At 37.9% G+C, this 22,450-nt stretch overlaps 1 protein-coding gene across 12 annotated transcripts in view; it reads right to left on the reverse strand.

Moving 5' to 3' along the window:
• The window catches only part of Vps13b (vacuolar protein sorting 13 homolog B), a 463,403-nt gene that overhangs the window by 410,090 nt on the left and 30,863 nt on the right, over positions 1 to 22,450 (reverse strand). For all 12 annotated transcript variants that reach the window (XR_012909664.1, XM_075961199.1, XM_075961203.1 and 9 more), the window contains exons 7-16: positions 21,379 to 21,553; positions 19,143 to 19,408; positions 14,422 to 14,517; positions 13,953 to 14,075; positions 13,201 to 13,338; positions 12,213 to 12,300; positions 10,830 to 11,021; positions 9,888 to 10,057; positions 7,213 to 7,407; positions 6,199 to 6,323 (exon numbers count right to left, since the gene is read on the reverse strand). Coding sequence is in view for 11 of the 12 variants with exons in the window: in XM_075961199.1 (XP_075817314.1) it covers positions 6,199 to 6,323; positions 7,213 to 7,407; positions 9,888 to 10,057; positions 10,830 to 11,021; positions 12,213 to 12,300; positions 13,201 to 13,338; positions 13,953 to 14,075; positions 14,422 to 14,517; positions 19,143 to 19,408; positions 21,379 to 21,553 (1,568 nt within the window). In the remaining variant the exon portion in view is untranslated. The remainder of the gene's footprint in view (positions 1 to 6,198; positions 6,324 to 7,212; positions 7,408 to 9,887; positions 10,058 to 10,829; positions 11,022 to 12,212; positions 12,301 to 13,200; positions 13,339 to 13,952; positions 14,076 to 14,421; positions 14,518 to 19,142; positions 19,409 to 21,378; positions 21,554 to 22,450) is intronic.

The following is a 22,450-nucleotide window of genomic DNA, read 5'->3' on the forward strand; positions in this document are numbered from 1 at the left end:
GTCTCCCTGCCTGGGACCAGCCATTGCTCGGGGACCAGCAGCCGTCTCTGCCTGGGGCCCACTGCCTGCTCTGAGACCAGCCGCTGTCTGCCACCACATGCCCCCCCCTCCCCCCCCCGCTCTGGGACTGGCAGCCATTTCTGCTGCCTACTGCCATGGGGATCTTGGAGCATTTTTTAAAAAAGAACAACAATGGGAAGAAAGTAAACCCTGACAAAAATTTGTAGTAATTTTTGAGGAGAGATTAAACAACAACTATACCAAAAAGCAATAGAATTCAACTTATAAGGAAAACTGAATCCTTCCTCACATTGTACAGGAAATACCAATAACTGGAGCCCTACATTCTATACTGATGCAAATTAATCAGGAAAGACAGGCAACAAATCAGATTTTTTAAGTAAAGTGGATCAAAGCCCTTACGATTAAGTCATTACAAATTATTTGTTATTCTCATAGTAATAAGGGCTTTTAAAGAACCTCTCAACATAGTTACCGATTTGCAACATGCAAAAAGAGTTGTTTTACATATTGAAATCACTGAATTTATACTAGACGGTACAGAATTGACTCTTTTGTTTACTCAGTTACAAAATACAATCAGGAATAGGAATCACCCCATATTTATAATACACATCCAATCCCACAGGAGTATCCAAGGTCCTCTAGAACAAAGTAATGCAGAAATCGATCAATTATTGATTGGAAATGTGCTGAAGGCCTCAGAATTTCCTAAAAACCATCATATCAATAGCAAAGGTTTAAAAGAAGGCTTTCCCACCATGTGACAACAAGCCAAGGAAATTGTAAGAAAATGTCCTACTTGTTCTTTATACAACCAAACACCACTACCTGCAGGAAGTAACCCAAAGAGTACTCGAAAGAAGGAAATATGGCAGATGAATGTATTCCCTTCTGTAGAATTTGGAAATTTAAAATATGTACACCACATCATTGATACCTATTCAGGTTTTCAATCACCAACTATTTTGAGTTTGGAAAAGGCTGATTCATTAATCACACATTTGCTAGAAGTTATGGCCATCATGAGTATACCTGCACAAATACAGACAGACAATGCTCAGCATATGTCTCTGTAGGAGCTCCTTCTGTATTTGTGTTGCTTTCATTGGTTGAATAAAGAAACTGCCTTGGCAGTACTTAGATAGGCCGAAAGACAGAATTGAATGCTGGAGGAGGAAGGCAGACAGAGAGAGCTGCCATGAAGTTGCCAGGTCAGAGACGCTGAATCTTTCCCGGTAAGCCACGACCTCATGGTGAAATAAAGATTATTGAAAATGGGTTAAATCAAGATGTGAGAGTTAGCCAATAAGAGGCTATAAATAATGTACCAGGCAGTAATTTAATTGTATTAATTTCTGTGTGGTTATTTTGGGGTTAAGCTAGCCATGCGGCGGGATGCGGCCCACTCCTTCTTACTACATGCCTCTAAGAAAATTCAACAGTTTTTTACTTATTATAATACAAAGCATATTACAGGTATACCACACAATCCTACAGGCCAGGCAATTATAGAAAGATCAAATCAAATGCTAAAAGATATTTAAATGAACAGAATGGAATAATAAAGACACCCATAAACAGACTACCAAATGCTTTATTAACTTTGACTTTTCTAAATGCTAATAAGAAAGGAACAACAGCTATGGAGAGACATGGGATGGTAGAAAATCTATGGCGTTAAATCAGACCATGTACTTTAAAGATGTACTGACCTCAGAATGGAAACCAGGACATGTGTTAACGGTGGGGAGGGGTTTTGCTTTTGTTTCCACAGGAAAAAAAAATTATGGATCAAAACTAATAAAGATTTGATTTTAACAAGAGACACCTTTTAATTAGAAAAGATGATAATAGTTCATCAAACATCATAGCTGTTTAATTCAAACTAACCTATAAAACTAGCAAATGCTTTTCATTTGGTCAGAAATAACTTGCCAAAAGACAACCTCCCCAAAATTAAGGTTAAGGAAGAGTTCTGATTCTGTCTTTTCAGGAGAATGAAGAAATCTAACTAAGGAATCCTAAGACCACTGGACAAATAAGACATCTATAAAAAAAGAACAAATCATTCAGAAAAAAAAGTCTCAAAAAAAAGAGAGTAAATTGGCCTATTGGTATATCACATTTACAACAGGAAAAATTTCATAAATCTTGCCAAATGCTTGTTTTTGCTGTTCTCTACAGACATATAAGGCCAACAGTCATTGTGCAATCCCAATCCAGTTAGAGATAAAAGCTGACTTTGGAGTTCTAGTGTGGCTCTCTCCTTCTCTAAACCTAAGCATGCTTATTAAAGTGTAATTCAAAATCTCTGTCTCATGAGAAGAGCCACCTGATATGGGACAGAAGAAAAACAAACATTTAAGGACTACTTTATTGCCACTAATCTCATAATCCAATGGTTTTATATTGGCTCTTTAACAGCTTTTCTGAGGGGATAAAATTTATAAGATTAATATATATTCTAAACTTTTGGTTATGACATTAATGGTCACATAAAATACTAACTAAATTGAGAAAATGCTTCATTATATCTTTCTATACATGATTTTGGTTTGAGTCTCTATCAGTTTTCAGCAGTGTACCATGACCACGCCTTACAGCAACTTTGACATCTCCAGAAGGAAGATGGGGCCTCACAATGAGGATTCCTCCAGGACTATGTTAACACCACTAAGGCTAAAACATACCACCTAAAGATCTGCTTCACTACAACTAAACTACACGTGGCTCAGAACGATCGTGGTGACCTGAGATGATCCAGCCACACAGACTGCTCTAGCCAGGCTGTGGGACAAGTCCTGTGCTTTCCCATTATGCAGAGACTGGACAACAAATGATACCACTCTCGGGACTTAACAATTAACCCAAAATTTTCTTTTCAGGATCCCTAAAGATACCGTCACCCCCAGAAAGCAAGAAGCAAATTTAAAAATATGCCGCCCACATTCACATGAGGTGGGGTAGGTAATTTTTGGTCATTCAGTGTGTTATGGCTATTTTTCATTGTTTAGGGGGGTTGGTTATAAATTATTATTGGTTACAGTCAGTAGGAAAGTTGAACAAAGGATATTAGATATTAGGTCATCAAAACAAGACAGTTCTTGTTTTCGAAAGAAAAAGGGAATACAGATATGATAAGATAAAAAGGTAGATTGTAAAAGTCTACTCTGGAAAGAAAAAAGGATATAAATATGAATTAAAAATTTATAGATAAAAAAGTAGTTTTTAATCTACCTCTAAAAAGCAACTACTAGCTTTAAATATTTTACATTGGACTTTTAGATATTGTATACAAATTTTGTATATTGATATAAATTTGAGATTAATTTTGTCAAAACATACTACACATACATTTATAATCTTGTTCAAGGAATTGTGCCTATACAGCTCATTTAATAATGCAATGCAAATTTATAGTCCTTGAAAATTATTATTACCCATTGTTTAGGATAGTAAGGAAATGCAGGTTAGTAATTAGTCACCTATAATAGTTGAATTTGTACTCACATTAGGTATGTTCTCAAGGTCAAACAAAGATATATTTTAGATAGACAGGTCATCTTTAAACACTTCAGATATCTAAGATATATAAGATGTTGAAATAACATAGGCTCTATTTCATGACAATGAGACATGTCTGCTCCTGGCAGCACCAATCTACTTCAGAGAAGATGATGGACAGCAAAGAAACTCCAGAAGAAGTTTACTTTCTTTGTAGCAAAAGAAAGTGCCCTTAACTCGACTGCTGACAGTCTGCTGTCCTAACCCGATAAGCAGGACACAAAAGAGAGTGACTGTCACCATTAAGACAAGGTGGGACAGCTCTTTAGAATATCCTGCTTCAGAGAAAAGTCTTTTGGATATTCTAGATCTGTAGGCTAAAAATGGATGCCTCAACATTTCAGAGGAACTTTGGGTGACTGTCCAGGCAACCAGCTGTTTCTGTCAATTCTCACATTTTTTGGAAGTTGCTTGCTTGCACTTCCTGCTTACTCAGGTAATAGTATTTTCTTCTTGGGTCTCTGAGGTAACTGAAGACTAAATAGTTATAGTTTTCCTTTTTTTAACAGATTCAGAAAAGAAACTCACTAAAGAGGTGTAAAGTATAAAAGGTTTAGAGACATTATAGATAATTTGATAATGCAAATTAGGATAGAAAGTGAATTAGGTACAACCTTTTGAATTCATCAAGATAGGATAGATATGGACTATTTTTTCTGAATTTGTCAAATGCAAATAAATATGCTGTCGATGTATATTGTATATATTGTAGTTATTGTATATAGTTTTCCTTATACTTATTGTATATAATTTTTCTTATATTACTTATAGCCTTCTATAAGGGGGATATACATAATATGGGGAAAATACAGTGATATAGTATTTGTGTTTTAATAAATAAAGCTGGCCTGAAGATCAGAGGGCAAAGCAGATACACGTCAGCCATACAGGCCAAGCAGTGGTGGAGCACACACCTTTAATCCCAGCAGCCACACTGGTCAGCCAAAGAGACTGAGTGGTGGTGGTGCACGCCTTTACTCCCAGCACTGGAGAGGAATTTAAAATGGAGGAGACAAGTTTCAGGGTCTATCTGAGGATTTCTGAAGGCAGGATCACCCACTTCAGTCTGAGGTAGAAGCAAGAGCCAGGGGCTGGCTGCTTTCCTTTTCTGCTCTTCAGTTTGAATCCCAATATCTGTTTCTAGGTTTTTATTATTCATGCTACACCTTACTAAGTTCACCATCAAATGTACGTTATTAAAGGAACACAGTATTTCAGAGAAAGACATCCATAGTGGCACATCAGGGCCACGTCTGAGTCAGTGGCCCTGCTGCTGCCAGGATCTGTGCTGGTGTCCAACACTTGTGTAACCACCTATCCCGGTGGCCTGCGCACTGGAGACCTGGCCCTGCCCCTCACCCAGCAGAAGAGCTGTGCAGTGTCATAGACACAGGATAGCTGTCCCCAGGACCCTCGGTGACTGCAAAACCTTCCCTCCACCGCCAGCCGCCATAACAGAAGAAAAGGCCATGCAAGTGGCCCCATTCCTCACCTGTCCTATTATGGAAGAGCTGGCCCCAATGGCTTGGGCGAGGAAGGCTTGGCCCTCACCATTGCATGAGGGGAATGATCCTGGTGGAGGACAACACTGACCAGCTCAGTTACTACCCAGGCCCACACCCAGGACTTTGAGTTAGCCCATCCCAACATCTACCTCATCTATGACCTACTGGAACACATGAAGAGACTGGTCCCGTGGAACCACAGCCACAGGAACTCTGTGACAACAGGTAACAGCAGGGGATCCCAGAGAAAACTCAGTGAGGGTCCAGTACTGATGGTGCTCCAGAAGCCAGAGGCCCTGAACCAGACCAACAACTCAGTGCAATGAACATTTGCAAGTAAAGCTCTTTGGACAAAAGGGTCCACTGTGTTACACACCGCAGCTCCCAAGGCCACTATGACAAATGAGCATGTGATGGAGAAGAGGGAAAAATAGGGGTGAAGTCATTATTCTCTCTTTTATTTTCATTTTAATTTTCTTTTGTGGGAAGAGATACAGTGATAAAGGATGGCCATGGAAGGACAGGGAAATAAGTGGGATTGGGGCACACGATGTGAAATTCCCAAAGAATCAATTTTAAAAATTACGTTAATAAAAAAAGAGGTTTTCATTTTCTTAAGTTGTAGGCAGACTTTTCTTTCCTGCCAGACAGTTCCCAAATAACCACATGGAAACTTATTAATTATAAATGTTCAGCCAATAGCTCGGGCTTGTTACTAACTCTTACAACTTAAATTACCCTATTTCTCTTAATCTATGTTTGCCACTGACTCATGGCTTTATCTGTCCTCTAGCATGTCTGGCTCCCTCTGCATTTCCTAGTAACTCTCCCTTCTTCCCAGCATCCTCTGTGCCTGGAATTCCTGCCTAGCTATTGGCCGTTTGGCTTTTTATTAAACCAATCAAAGTGGCACTTCTTCACAGCGTACAAAAAGATTATTCTACAACATTAGGTCTCAATAAAAATACAATTTCAATTGTTTTCAAAAGTTTTGTAAAAAGCTAATACCTGAGCATAAAATAGACATGTTTGATTTTTTTCCCATCTACAAACTATAAAAATAAAAATGAACATAAACCACAGAGTTTAACCAGTCCTTACTTACCAGAGAGCAGGGAGTTTCAGAAATTTCCCATACAGGGCAGTGCTGAAAGAGGGGATAATTGGTACAGGCAAGCAGTAAGATCCACTGTGAGTCAAAGATGTCAGTCCTGCCTGGAAACCAAACACCTGAGACAACAGAGCACAATCAAACGTTCAGAGCTGAGTAAGCAAGGAAGAGACGTCAGCTGCACAAGAAATATGCTACCATGTCTGTTCTACTACCCAAATGAAGCACTGAGAAAACATGTTCTTCTGTTTGAGATGGTTTGACAACAGTTACATTTCAATACTTTACACTTAAATTTATCTGAAGAAATCCAAAGATTGTCTTTGGTGTGCTACCATTTTACATTACACACATATAACTAAGGAGCACTAGTGTGTCAACTGAGAGACAGGGAAGTACTTTAATTTTCTCATGGAGTCCATCACATGGAATCCAGCAATTTTCATTTATTTATTTATTATTTTTGGTATAAAACTAGGTTGCCAAGTTGACTCATCAGATTAAAGGGGCTTGCCACCAAGCCTCTCTGAAGCCCAGCAGAAACATCTTTCACGCCTGTCCTTTCACCACCAAACATGACCATATGATGCACTATGCCTATATTAATGTTTATTTTCAACAAGAAGAAACTAAGAATAAGTACATTAAAGTGTTATGAAGCACTATGCCTATATTAATATTTATTTTCAAGCATCCTGAGTTTGTTTTAAAAAGTATCCACGTTAAACATATTGTCATACTGCTTACAAAACTCATTATGAGTGACATTTTTACATCTTCAAAATTGTAAAATCACAACTGCCTTATAAACATCAAACTACTAATTTCTAGGAATTCAAAGGAAATTTTAAAATAGACATCTTAATTACACTGCACTAGACTAAGTCTTACTTAAATCTTAGCTTATGAAATATTGATTCTATAAAATTACAACCTTTAAAACAAAGAAATACATTTGCTATTCCTAAAGTGACCAGACAATAACACCTATGGAAATTCTGTCCTTACCTTGAGGTAGCAGTGGACATAGCAATAATGAAGCAGACTATCGGAAGGCTGAGGGAGGCCGCTGACTACATGCACCAACTGCTCGGCATACATTGGAACAGAATGCTCCAAATTAATTTTATCCACCAGTATCTGAATGGATGGCAAAGGTCGAAGTGACTGGAAGTTTGTGGCATTCATGAAGTTACTTGAGTTCTGGAAAGTAAGGGTATTAATTTTAACAGAACAGTGACTGATCTACATACACCTCTCTAAACAAACTCCAGACCCTCATATTTCACAGTGGAAAACCTCTCTAGAAATGCCTTTGTTAAAACTCTAATGAAATAACTAAATACAAATATCTTTTAGATATTTCAAGTATGTCTCAGCTTTTAAAGAAAGCATTTTAGGTTAAATTCGTCTTGAACTTTCAGCTAATGAGTTTTATTTTTCAATTACAGAAAGGAGTATTATCACCCCTTATTTCCATAACATTCTAAAACCTGAGACCATTACACTGTAAAATAACAGAAAGGAGTATTATCACCCCTTATTATTTCCATAACCATTCTAAAACCTGAGACCATTACACTGTAAAAGACATAATAAAGTATACATGAAGCAAATATGACCCAAAGATATTTCCTAAGCATACGCACATTGAAGTTCTACATCTTGTGGAGGTTTTGGCAGTGGCAGTGCTCCATGTACCATTCTGCTCACAAACTGGCACAGACAAACTTGAGAATGTATGCTACTCAAAGTACTACCTTTCTTGGAACTAATTCTCAAAGTAGCTTGGTTCTAAGCTTTCAATAAAGAAAACCAAGACCTTCTTTGTCTTGAGACAACCTATTTACATACAGACTGTTTCTCTACCCCAAAAGTCAGTAATTTTCCCAGAGAAACAATATGGCTATAATTGATGGCTGAACATACTAGCCTCACTGTTTTTTCATCCTCAGTAATTATGAAACTGCTTTCAAATTGCTATTGTTTTGTTTTGCTTTCTAAATTACTATGGCTTCCTGTGGGGGGGAAAAAACATAAAATGAACCACACCAGTCTGAACTGAGAAGCACAACGATTCTGTGTAACTCCCGCCCATCTGAGGGACTCCAGAAGGCTGACTGACTCCCTTTCTGGTCAAGACACTGCCACTGGAAGAAACCAACATTCTTACTTAATCACTGTAGTTCAATTTTTGTCCTTTTTAAACTTCGCATAAAAGAATCATACAGAATACTCCCTTTGACTAAACATCTGCAGGAACTGTGTATGTCCTTAATTCTTTAAACAGACACATTTAACATCCTGGAGTAGTTCCTTTTATTTCTGATGATATTCATTTTTTTTTTATTAACAGGGCCTCTCTATGTAGTTCTGAACGTTATTGAAACCAGGCTGGCCTCAAAACTAGAGACATGCCTGCCTCTGCCTCCCAAGTGCTGGGATAAAGGCATACAACTAGTATACCCAGCTCAATTTCTGTTAATATTCTTTACTTAAATCTTTTACTTGATGCTACTAGAATTAAAGTCCATATTCAAAAATCCAATATCTTAATAAATTCTAAGAGTTTACTGGCAAAAGCTATTCTCAATATTTTTCTTGGCTTCGCCTTCATTTTCAATTATGCTTTTCTGAGATAACCCGTCCTAGGTCCCCAACTCATAGCTCTTCTACTTCTCCTTCTTCTCACTTGTGTAGATCTTAGTGCAAGTCGGCTGTGCACTCCGTCTCTGCTCCTTTGCCGAGAAAATATTTCTTCCTTAGATTTTGTTTTGGGGTTATTTCATGAGTATGACTATCTCGCCTGCATGTGTATCTATGTAAGGCTGTGTCTACTCTGCAGGAGTCAGAAGAGGGCACTGGACACTTTTCTTGTCCATTTTCTTTGAGCCCTGATAGGGGTAATAAATCAGCAGTAAGTACCAACAGAAGTGTGTTAGTCCAAAAACGGCCCAGTTCCGGTTCTGAATAGGAACAAGACGACTTCCTTAGATTATTGCCTTCTCTCATTCAGATTAAGACATTAGGGCTTTCTAAATACGTACAGCTGGGGACCTATAAAGAATTTAGCTGCAGTGTAGGACAAACACACGCTCTTTCACACATAATATAAGTCACTTGGTCCTTTGATTGCAGTGCTGTCATAAGGGAAAGAAGTTGACAGCAATATTGATTTTGCCTTCACTGTATAAAGAAATGAAGGGCAGGTGAGGTGACTCACCCTAAACCTAAAGACCTAAGGTTAATCCCTGGGCCCTGCGTAGTAGAAGAGAACTGATTCCCACAGTTTGTCCTCTGACCTCCAGAACTGTGCTATAGCAAAAGGGGGGCACATACAGAATGCAAATATATGTTTAAAAGAAATAAATTCAGCAGATCTTTTGATTTTTAACACCTAATGTAACAACTGTCTGAGACAGAACACCCAGAAGAGAAGACAAGAGCTGAAGTTGTTAAACAACTGCCAAGTAAAACAGCAGTAGAGGCTCTCACTTCTAGACGCCCCGCTTTAGCATTTCCTTACATGGCATTAAATTAGATTTATTTCAACATTTTTTAACAATGTTACTTTCTAAAAATCAACAACTATAGTTATAATGAATTTACTCCATAAGGGATACGCCTTAATACTGGAAATCATGCATGCCCCACAGGAATAGGTCACTGAACAACAGATGTACCTTTCCGCCCATGATGACAGGAAGCAAGCGGTCTAGCAAATTGAATTCTGCCATGAAAATCGTGCAAGTACATTTGAGAAGAGTAACGCTTGTGTGCCGAGTGGGAATATATTCCTCCAGAGAAGCCACTTCCTCAGGATTCAGTACTGTTTCCTTTTCATCCTTACTTTCTAAAATAAAAATGATAAAAATTCAATAAAGAATATTGTAAATAAGTTAATTTTTTTAATCAACTAAAAACTGAGTTAAACAATTCCCCAATTTTTAAGGGAAATTAAAATTTTAATTTTAAAGAAAGTCATAAAATATGTTACTCTCAATTATAATACAAATTACTAAATAATATAAATGTATAAGTCTGAGGTATTTAGAGATTAAGTGTTTTATTTTGATATATCGTTTCAGGAGTTTCTAATTTCTTTAAGATAATATCAATTCTCAACATTAAAATACCACTAAAATTAAAAGTACAAAGACAAGACACAAACTAAAAAAAAAATTTGCCACAGACAGATATACAGATAAAGATATGTACAGGTAGAGACAAAGATCCTATGAAGATCGATTTCTTTTTTAGGATTTCTTTTATGTGTGAGCTTTTTGCACGTATGTGTGTCTGTGTGGCACATATGGACCTGGTACACACAGAGGCCAGAAGAGGCTGTCAGATCCCCTGAACTCATGTTATAGGTGGTCGTAAGCAGCCACAGAGTGCTGGCACTAGCATCTGAGTTCCAGGAATACAGCACACCAAGCCCTTACAGCAAAAACTGCAAATTTCATTTCTTTCTTCAAACGAGCTCACTCACTCATGTGGCAGATGCTCACGTGAAAGCCCATACTACCAGGCAAAATATAACGGAGCAAAAGTGAAAAACAGAGAAAAACTGAGTCACACAACCAAAAATACCTTGGCAGTCAAGAATGAAGTTAAAAACAAACCTGGTTTCAGCCTGCTGTATGGCTCATATTCATGTTCCAAAGCACAGACGGTCATCTTCAAAATCCGATGCACTGCACTACTGTCCAAGCGTAAATCTAGAGGGCCTATAACAAGGCTTTTAGTAGACTTTTCTTGGACTATTCCCAAGTCCTCATTTTTCCCTGAAGGAAAGTCTTGCTGATTTGCTGGACCTACAAGAAGTCCATTTTATATTAGTATTTTAAGCATCAATCAGACATAAAAAAGTGAGCGCATGAATGTCATATTTAATTCTGATCAATGAAAACTACACTTATAAAAACATCACAAAAAAGACAAAATATTGCTGGTATGTTCTTCTCTCTTTATAAAAGACCTTACTTTCAAGATCAACTCTGAAGTTTTCAACCCTTCAAACAAGCTGCTGTTTTTTGGCTTTGTGTTCCCCAACCTCCTCTATCTGCACTACTGTCCTTAACCCAGTTCACACCTACCCAGCTCCTCCTATCTGCACTACTGTCCTTAACCCAGTTCACACCTACCCAGCTCCTCCTATCTGCACTACTGTCCTTAACCCAGTTCACACCTGCCCAGCTCCTCTATCTGCACTACTGTCCTTAACCCAGTTCACACCTACCCAGCTCCTCCTATCTGCACTACTGTCCTTAACCCAGTTCACACCTACCCAGCTCCTCCTATCTGCACTACTGTCCTTAACCCAGTTCACACCTGCCCAGCTCCTCTATCTGCACTACCGTCCTTAACCCAGTTCACACCTACCCAGCTCCTCTATCTGCACTACCATCCTTAACACAGTTCACACCTGCCCAGCTCCTCTATCTGCACTACCGTCCTTAACACAGTTCACACCTGCCCAGCTCCTCTATCTGCACTACCGTCCTTAACACAGTTCACACCTGCCCAGCTCCTCTATCTGCACTACCGTCCTTAACCCAGTTCACACCTGCCCAGCTCCTCTATCTGCACTACCGTCCTTAACACAGTTCACAACTGCCATTTACTCAACGTCTATTCGCACCTCTGTTCATCTCACAACAAACTTTTAAATAAAAATATCTATATGTAGTCTTTAAAATAAGTGTTTTTTCTGACATGCTACTGTAAAATGAAATTGTATATGTATAATTTTATATGTAATATGCATAAATGCTAATAATATAGTTGGCTATTTTAAATGTATTTTCACACAGCTATACAAGTGAAGGATTTAAAATGCCAGAACATTCTATTCTAACACTAAAATTCTATTACAAAACTAAAATTAAACCCTTCACCCCCAAGATACCTGAAGATAAATGTAAAGTAACAGAATACGGTCTGCCAAGGCCCTTTATTTTCTGCTGCTTCAGCAGAGGTCAATGCAAAGGCAAGAGAACCCATACCTTTGCCCCTGCTGTGCTCCACTGTATACAGGTAATCCATGTAGAAAGCACCGAACCTTTGCATGCCAGCTATTTCTGTGTATGTCTCCTGCCAATAAAGAAATGCAAGCACAACATGGGGTAGAACAGAGTGTTAAAACAGAATACCTCTGGTTCACAATCATATATACTGCATCAACCCAAAGGATTGCCAAAGCCAAAGAGGAGAGGTTTATCCAAGGAACTCACTCCTAAGAAATGTACTGTTCCTCCAATGCCAACCTCCTTCTAGGTGACATCTGGAACACTATCTAGTGAATGAACGGCTCTACCGAGTGCGTAGTACACACTCTTGAACTTTATCACTATCACAAAACTGTGCAGTAATGTATCCCTCAAACACAGTCAGTCCATAATTACCTCAATATACTGACATGAGACACTTCAAACACTGAAGATACACTAAAATGCTCTCAATGTGTGCTTATCACACCAGGAAACATTGAACTATTTAGTTTTAACTATGAAAGTCAATCTCAATTGAAAAATTAAAATGTAAATTATGAGTTTATATTACTTAAATACAATAGTAACTTTGAACATATTTATCTGAAAATGCACAAATATTCTATAAGTATATTAATACAATATTACATGAAAAATTGAAAAAGGAAAAAAGTATGCAGTGAAAATTAAATTTTGTTCCTTTTCATCAGTTTTACATGTTAGAGAAACAAAAATTAATAAAGGTGATTCTACATGTTTCCTCCATAACTAACTAACAGTGAAGCACGCATAAACAAACTATGGCTACACTACAGAAAGCCAAACATTTCTGCATATCCCTTACGTCTTTCTAGGTCTAGAGCTTGGAACAAATAATTTCCAAGTGTTCCAGTAAACAATCAGTGCTTGGAAGAAACTGAGACGCAAACAGCAATCACAAGTATTCACACAATGTGTCCACCCAACCACAACAAGAATTTGGCTCAAAAATCTATTCCCTGACCTTATGGTGAGCTGCATCCAAGATAAACTCGGCACGGGTGCCATTGTTCTCTGGGCTTCGGTAATCAAACAATGAATTTGTAAGGTATGTCAAACCTTTTGTACTCAAATTTTCACCACAAATGAAGAAGCAGGCTTCCTGAAAAATTAATGTATAAATCTTAACAGGAGAAAAAGTCATTAGACTACTAAAGAAGCTTTTTATACTAGACTCATTTAGTACTTAACACAAGTCAGTAAAGTTTGATGTCCCATGAAAAGGGGAGGAAGGCTATCACCATATTTATTGAAGTCCTATGAAAAGGGAAGGAAGGCTATCACCATATTTATTGAAGTCCTATGAAAAGGGAAGGAAGGCTATCACCATATTTATTGATGTCCTATGAAAAGGGAAGGAAGGCTATCACCATATTTATTGATGTCCTATGAAAAGGGAAGGAAGGCTATCACCATATTTATTGCTCATTTTGACAAAGAACATCCAATAATCCAGAAAGGAACTCCAAGCAACTGCCATAAACAATAAGGAAACATTTATGAATGAAATATATTTGGACTGATTGTTCAAGTGTTAAGTGATATCAACTTTTTATATCTCCTGAGATACATAATTCCTTACATAGAAATAGAGAAGGAACAAAAAAGGCCCTCTTTTCAAGCCACAGATGAAGGTACCAAGCAGATCTTGTATGGTAATTAGTATACTTCATTATCCTGGCATTCTATCTAAAATAAGGGAAGACCTTGACTTACAGCTTCACTTCTGTTCATATGCTCTTCAAAATCTCTAACGCCCATAATTCCTTTAAGGCATATGGCTCTGCAACCTACAAATCCAATCTGACAATCAAAGAAAGGCTCTCCCATCATAAGGGCCTGTAAGGGAAGGGGGATATAAGAATTAAACACTGTATTTAATAAGGACATGACAGGCTTCTTTGTAGACTTTCTACATGAAACAGGCATGCTGCCTTTCAAAAGCATTCAAAGACGAGACACTAAGACTTTCACAGCCTCAGAGGACATCATTCTGTGAACACCATGCCTCCCACACCACACAGACAGGCATTATAAAACAAATCCCGGTTGCACATTAAAGGAATAATCATTTCAACCGACAATGCTGACTCAAACAGAAAGACTGCAAGATTATAAATCTAAGTATTTTAAATACACAACTGTTACAGAGCCCGCGTTACCACATCTGATGCTTAAAGATTACCTCAATTGTAGTTCCTTCTTGTTCCCAGCACAAAACTTCCTTAGACTTTACTTTCTGTGGGCTATAATAGCTACTTTCAGCTTGCATTTCAGTGAGCTAAGAAACAGAAGAATATTAAGTAAATCAGAACTAGCCGTAAATAAGCAATGCACTGTCATCTTCCTTTCTGCATCATGAAATAAGGCCAATTTTAAGATTCAGGAAATTTAATTACTAAGCAGAAAAACAGGTGCAAAAAAAAAAAACCAAACCCAGCTGCTACAAATTATCCATGGCCTAAAGAATAGTCAAACATGCTATTCGCAACATAAACGCAACATTTTAACTCCTTCATAGCACTTTAAAAAGAAAAGGGTACATATATTCACAGTTCCACTCATAAAGTGGCTCAAATAATCTACCAAAAATGTATTATACTATGACTTTCACCCGTTTTATTCATATATAACATATATCATATATACTATGATTTAATTCATATATTTCAATCATTTCCAAGATTCCTCACTATTTTTAAAGGAAAAGAGTTTGGTTGATTGGTTTTTTTGATGTTTCTCCCTGTGTAACCTTGGCTGTCTAGAGCTCAATGAGAGCACCAGACTGGCCACAACTTTGCAACAAATCCCCTGCCTTTGAAGCCCTGGGAGTAGGCGAGCTGGCGCACCTGACCTCATCTGCACTTCTCTGAACACAATGGACCATCCTAGTCTGCAATCACAGAACAGAAAAAGAAAGGAAGAAAATGACAGGGGTTAATTACAGTCTAGACAAGGTCAGCACTGCATCAGTCTTTGCTTATTGGTTTGGTTAACACACCACGATAGCACAAACTCATAACAAACACAGGGAAACGGGGCTCAAACTTTTCTGGAATTGTAAAATTCCTTCCCATATGAAAGGGTTATTTCTTTAATTAACGTGTCCTTCATGGATTTAGCAATGATTTGGTTACAATTATGCTGCAAAATGGATATATAATATTCTTCAAATTGAAATACAAAAACAGAGATCACAATTTTCAACCAAATAAAAGTTATTTTATTTAAACCAAATAAAAGTTATTCAACTGGAAATTATAATTTTAAGTCTAAATACTTTATACTGAGAAGCAACTAATCATTCTCATTTACTCTAATAATTCTATATATTTTCTGTTACAGATAAGCTTTTATTTAATATATATTTCTAGTAACGGTATACTCAGTTATTTTAAACATAATTCTGAAAGCTAAAATATTAAAGTAAAATTGAATTTTAAAATTTGATCAGCCTTCAGCTGTCTACAATTACTCTAAAGAAAAAGCAATTAATTGATTAAAAGGACTTAAACATTACAAGAACAACTTAAACATTACTAGAAAAATGCTACATTTAATTTAGCATGATTTTTGTTGGACTAATATCAAGTGTTCCAAATGCTAATATAGAAACATGACCTTATTTTCTGACCAAAATATAAACCACAAATTAAGTCCATACATTCTTCAAATCCAAGCGGAACCCTGAATTCCAGTGTTTTCCTCCTACATACCAATGTATTTTCCTCAAAGAAAATTTGAGAAGCACAAATGCTTTACATTTTAAAAACATTTCCCGACTAATAACAAATACTGACCCTCCATAGACATTTTGCATATAAGTGCCTATGCTGGTTCTATGGAATACAATTATTTTTATCTGTAATTTAATAAAAATATTATAAATTTCAGTTTTAAACGTGAATAGGCAAAAATCTTTAGAAAGAGTAGTACTTCACTTTTAATCTTTTACTTCCCTCACTACTTATTCTTTTAAAAAAGCATCCTGAAGAACTCAGCTTAAAAACTCAGTCTGTGGACAGCTTGTAAGAAGTATGGACAATGAGGAATACTGAGAACTCAAGAACAATCGCAGTGGGTTTTTGATCCTACTGCACGTACTGGCTTTGGGGGAGCCTAGGCAGTTTGGATGCTCACCTTAGGAGACCTGGATAGAGGTGGGCGGTCCTTGGGCTTCCCACAGGTCAGGGAACCCTGATTGCTCTTCGAGCAGATGAGGGACGGTGACTTGATTGGGGAAAGGGGAGGGAAATGGGAGGCGGTTGCGGGGAGGAGGCAGAAATCCTTAATAAATAAATTAATTTAAAAAAAAAAAGAAGAAGTATGGAATATGACTGACTTGACATAGTGGGTTAGAAAACAATGTTCATAACATGGATAAGGTTGGGATTTTTAAAATATAGAACAGTAGAGAAGGCAGGACAGCACAGAAAAACCAAGTGTTCTATTGCTGTATGTGTTAAAGCATGAAAGGTACAAACGACAGCACACTGCCATCCGGGAAGAGCAGAGGTACAAACCTGACCCCGGCAGCATCCGTGCTCACAAGGATCCACTCGAAGGGATAGTCTGAGTCTATCTAAAAGCTTCCTAACTCACTCAAAACAAAGACAAGTTTACAACGATCTGAGTGATTCACTGCTCTGCTGGAACCCCCACTGTCTGACAGTTCTACACTATTTACACTTTAGCTCTGGTGTTCTAAACTGCCTCCTTGATAGTTCTTGAACAGTTGCTGGTCTGGAATGAGCGCATTCCCATATACCCAAGAGGCTTTCTCTTCCACACACCTTTGCTTAAATGCTTCCTTCACAAGACAACCTTTCTTCAGTCAACCGGTTTTAAAATGAACAATCCTCTCCCTTTCAATGCAACACTCACTGTTACCTTCCTCTCTTTTTTACCTAACTTATTCATAAACATGTTTTCCTTCACATTGGTTTTAATTACAATGTAAGTCCTAACAGACCAGGACTGCTGACCTCACTGAGTCGTACTCAGAGGGACACAGGTGGCAGAGCAGTGGGTGGTTGTAGCCCTTCCTACCACTTCAGAGGTGGAGGATGCAGGATCAGAAATGCAATGTTGAGGGCTGAAGAGATGGCTCAGCGGTTAAGAGCACTGACACCTCTTCCAGAGGACCCAGGTTCAATTCCCAGCAATCACTTTGGCAGTTTACAACTGTCTGTAACTCCAGTTCTAGGGAACCTAACACCCTCACACCAAAGCACATAAAATAAAAATAAATAAATTTTTGAAAAAATAAATGCAATATTATCCACAGCTATTAAACAGAAAATTTGATGCCAGCCTGTGCTACAAGAGACTCTAAGTCAAATAATTAATTAACTATTTGCTGCAAAAATTAAGAACTGATTAAAGATGTGTATGACAATGGTATTAGAAAAAGCTAGGAAACAACTCAAAATTCAAGCTGAGTTATATTTGAAAGGGAAGGCAAAATATCATCAAAGAACTAATAAGGGACACCAAAGTATTAGTAACTATGATTATACAAAAGAATGTTCCCTTTTTCTCGCTGTGATCATAAGTGTTGTATACTGTATTTGAATATACAGTTATATTCATTTTTAGTAAAGAAGGTAGTAAAGTATGTTGAATGCTGTTTAAAATAAAAGGATGTAAAAACGAAATTGAATTCTTAAGCAAAGAGAAGAAAGAGGAAAATACTCCTTTAAAAATTAAAATGCAAAAATAAATAAAATTAAAATGTGGCTAGAGAAATGGGTCAGCAGTTAGGCACATTTGCCACAGCTGCAGAGGGCTGGATCCAGTGTCCTGTACCACATGGGAACTCACAACTATTCTTAAGTCCAGTGTCAGGACCTCAGCGAGCACCAATCACACAGTACACATACATATATGCAGGCAAAACATTCATACAAATGAAGTAAAATAAGTAAATCTAAAAGAAGAAACAGAAATGTATTACAAGCATTAGCAAAGAACTTCAGATGCTCCCGGTGAGAATACAAATGAACATGGCCAATGGACAGCAGTACTGAGATACCTGGGATGACCCAGTCACCCACTTCAGACATATTCAAAGACTAAAAACGTTCCTACATACCCGTACTTATTATGCCTTCATTTATTTAAAGCCGTGATACAGAAGCAGCCTAGAAGCTTATCACCAAGTAAATGACACTGAAGTGATACACACACACACAAAATGGATGGAGACAGAAAACATTACAGACACACACACAACAACAACAGAGAAAACAAAGGAGGAAGCCAAAAGAAGATGGCCTTAAAGTGCAATAGTGATTACTAAAGGTTGAGAAGGCATCGCAGAGGGTTGAAAAAAGGGAAAGAGAACGATTAGCTTCTGATGCGTGCTAAATGTATGTGTGAAAATATCACATGCAGTCTCATTAATATGAAAATTAAAGTGTCAACAAAATATTTTGTTAAAAAAATCATAGAATGAGGCATTTTAAAGATTGACTATTTTTAATTATGTGTCTGTCTATGTGGGGGCTATGTGCACATAAATGCAGTACGCACAGAGGCCAGAAGAGGGTGTAGGATCCACTGGAACTTGACATGATGCTAGGAACCAAAACTCTTAATCACCAAGACACTGCATCTCTCTAGCCCCAGCTATGAGATTTTGTTTTTAATATTAAGGCAGGGTTACATGACAACTGAATAACCCAGCACAGGGGAATTTATATGACGCAGATAAGAAAGAAAAGTGGTGGCAACTTTAAGAAGAGGAAATCAAAATTCAAGAATTCAGTTAGAAGGATCGTGCAATATAATGAATTGTGAGATTCTACCTTTCATCCGCTAAGCCCCCTTGGCTAAAGTGCAGTACCGCTAAAATTTAAACACTGAAGTTAACAGATATTAGCAACAAAAGAAAGAGAAACCTACTTTAAAAGTCACAGTTGCCTTTGTGCAATAAAACCCAACAGAAACAATGGGGTCCTTCAGGGTTTGCACTTTCTGTTGATGCATGGTTGATGCAGGGTCACTCCCAAGGTAGTCTTCTTCCCCAACATCATAACTCACGATGGCAGGAACAAACGACCAGGCCCAGGACACCCATCCCTGAGGCTCCTCACAGTCCTGGGAATAGAATTCTTGGCCTTTGTACTGAGCAGGATACTGCATATCTATTCTTGTCTCATCTTCAGTACCTGCCAATCAAAATAAACTCATTTTAACCAAATAAAGAACATTTAAATAGGATAAATAGAACTATATAATTAGTTTCTTTTATAATCCCATATATTTACCCTAAGTATTTAAAATATTCAGGAGAATTTATCCTCCCAATTTAAAAAAAAAAAGATAAAATACAAGAAAAGTTTCCACACAAAATGGCTATCATCAATGAGGGAACTCTTCAACAACCCCATCTTACTGCTGGAAAGAATTCTAAGCCATACTCATAAAAGGAGAAGCCCAACTCAGGTTCAGGAGTCTCTCTTAGATGAGAAAACAGTATAGCAGCCCTGGGAACTTAAGCTGATAGTCACCCTGCTGCCATCTAACAGACTTAAAGCAAGCCTCACATGAATCATTTCCAGTACTGTCACTGTTTGTTGAAACAAAAATCCATCTAGAACTCGGCGAGATAAACTCCACAATGCCTAGCATTCGATCAAAACTACCAGGCAGCTGGATACAGCAGTGCACATCACTGGTCACCCCAGAAGCTGGTGCAGCACTTGCTTGCCCACCAATCTGAGTCCAGCACAGCCAGCTAGTAAGAGTCTCAACTCAGAGAATAAATACAATTTATTAAGGCAAATAAAAAAACATAATGAGGGAAAGCAAATCAATAGAAACAAGTCCAGAAAAATAAAGATCTCAGTGTTAGAACAGGACACTAAACAACTATATAAACAGAAGACATGTGTTCTAAAATGCTTAAAATGACATGAATCACAGAAGTCTCTTAACTTCCAAACACTAACAAATGGTAGATGAAGCTAAAAGCAAATGAGTTGCAGAAGAAAATTAGTGACTTATTCAGAGACTAGGAACTATATAAAAAGAAACACAGAGAGAAAGATAAACATTAATAGGTGAGGGAAGCTCAGCCGAGCTCTGGCAAGTGTGAGAATCAGCAAAGAAATGAACAAGTCTGGCCACACTGTCTACACACACAGGAAAGCTGCAGATGTCCAGGAATGAAAGCTTCCATGAAGCCAGGACACCAGCAAATGTCACGATCAAGCTGCTCAGAATTTTCTGAGAGCTTCGCAAGTTTTTCCAAACATACACACACCATAAATAAAACAGTAAAGCATTCTCACTTTTAAAAATGGGAAAACTAAATCAAGGTCCTTCAGAAGCAAACAGTAGAGCTGTTTTCTTCCTCTGAAAACATACAAAACAAAAAACCTAGCCACTTCTTAGGTCACAGAAATTAGCATTTTCTTTCATGTGTTGTGCACATGTGGTGTTCTCCACTCCCTCCACCTTATTCTCCAGGCAGGGTCCCTGTTACTACAGAGCCGGCTGACCCTGCTCCGTCCTTAAGAAGCAGAGCACAGGCTTTCACAACTGCCCCAACCCCAGCACTGCAAGCAGAAGTTATTCTATCAACACTGACAACTTCTGTTCAAGAACCACCTATTGAACATGAGGCGGCTGGGCTGACAGGGTGGCACAGAGGGCAAAGGCGCTGGCACCGCAGGCTGACCACACCAGCCCAGCCGGGAGAGAGAAAGGACTGCACCTCTGACATCCACAGGCACAGCCACACCGCCCCTCCCACACACGTCATAAGCAAGTCACATGCTGACAAAGAAAACTCACAAATGTGACTTGAATCCAAAACATATAAAAACACAAGTTCATAATAAAACAGGAAAACCTCTGAAATGTGCAATATTTAGCATATATTTTACAAGGATAAAAAACTTACTAAAGGCCAGTGCCTATGAAAACACTCAAAATATTTACTCATCAGAACTTTGCAAACTAACGCCATGAGCTGTGATGACATACACATCAGAATGGGGACACATGAACACATGCTAGCTTCAGCAGACGCTGTCAGGATGGGGCGTGACCAAAGAGTCGCTGCAGACAGATGCAGCTGAAGTTTTAAGCAGTGAAACTCGGCAGTTCTAAATGAAGTCTGCACTGTGCTGACCTGCAAGGCTTCCTAAAGCGTCTTTGCTGTGACAGGCAGGGTCCTCGGTTTCACCATCCTTAAAACCACCGATTTCTCCATAGTAGAGAGCAATCCCCAGCTGCATGAGACGGATGAACATGGGCAGCTGCTGGTCTGTGAGAGAAAGCTTCAGACTCTCTACTAAAGTATGAATCTGTATTTGGAAAAAAAGCAAGCATTATCAAAAAAATGTTTAAAAGTATCTTTTAAAGTAAGTTGACCAATTTCAAGTCCTAAAATGACATATAATATAAAAAGCATTCCTAATAATTAAACCATAATATTACTCTAAAATTTTAGGAATTAAAAAGTATTTACTGTGATAATTATACTTTAGAGGAAAGTCAGACTAAGACAAATACTGTGGAAACAGAGTTAATAACCAGAAGATATATTCATATTAGAGTTCTAGACTATTCTAGAAGAGAAATTATATCACCAAATAATTAAATATTGACAGTATTTCCACCCTTCATCCTTCAAAGCATAGTAAGTTTCATGAAATCATTTTCGTAGAACTTCAATCATTCTTTTCAATTTTATTAACCATAGGCATTCAAAAACCATATGTTAAAACTGGGTAAAAGATTCCCATTATAAATATATAAATATGGAAATAATTAAAGTGTTACTATCAAATACATAAAATCAAGTAACTATTCAAGGAATTTTTCAGACAAGCTTTAATGTTATTAAAACATGATAGAAAATTTAAAACATGAATTAATTATAAGAAAAAAATAAGATTACTTCCCTGCTCCCCTATCCAACCCAGTTAGTTCCTGGGGCAGCTGAGGATAGGGAACCTGAAATGACCCTATCCTATAGCCATACTGATGAATATCTTGCATATCATCATAGAACCTTCATCTGGCGATGGATGGAGATAGAGACAGAGACCCACACTGGAGCACCAGACTGAGCTCCCAATGTCCCAATGAGGAGCAGAAGGAGGGAGAACATGAGCAAAGAAGTCAGGACCACAAGGGGTGCACCCACCCATGGAGACAGTGGGGCTGATCTATTGGGAGCTCACCAAGGCCAGCTGGCC

This window comes from Microtus pennsylvanicus, chromosome 2 (assembly GCF_037038515.1).
Source record: "Microtus pennsylvanicus isolate mMicPen1 chromosome 2, mMicPen1.hap1, whole genome shotgun sequence".
Taxonomy (NCBI): domain Eukaryota; kingdom Metazoa; phylum Chordata; class Mammalia; order Rodentia; family Cricetidae; genus Microtus; species Microtus pennsylvanicus.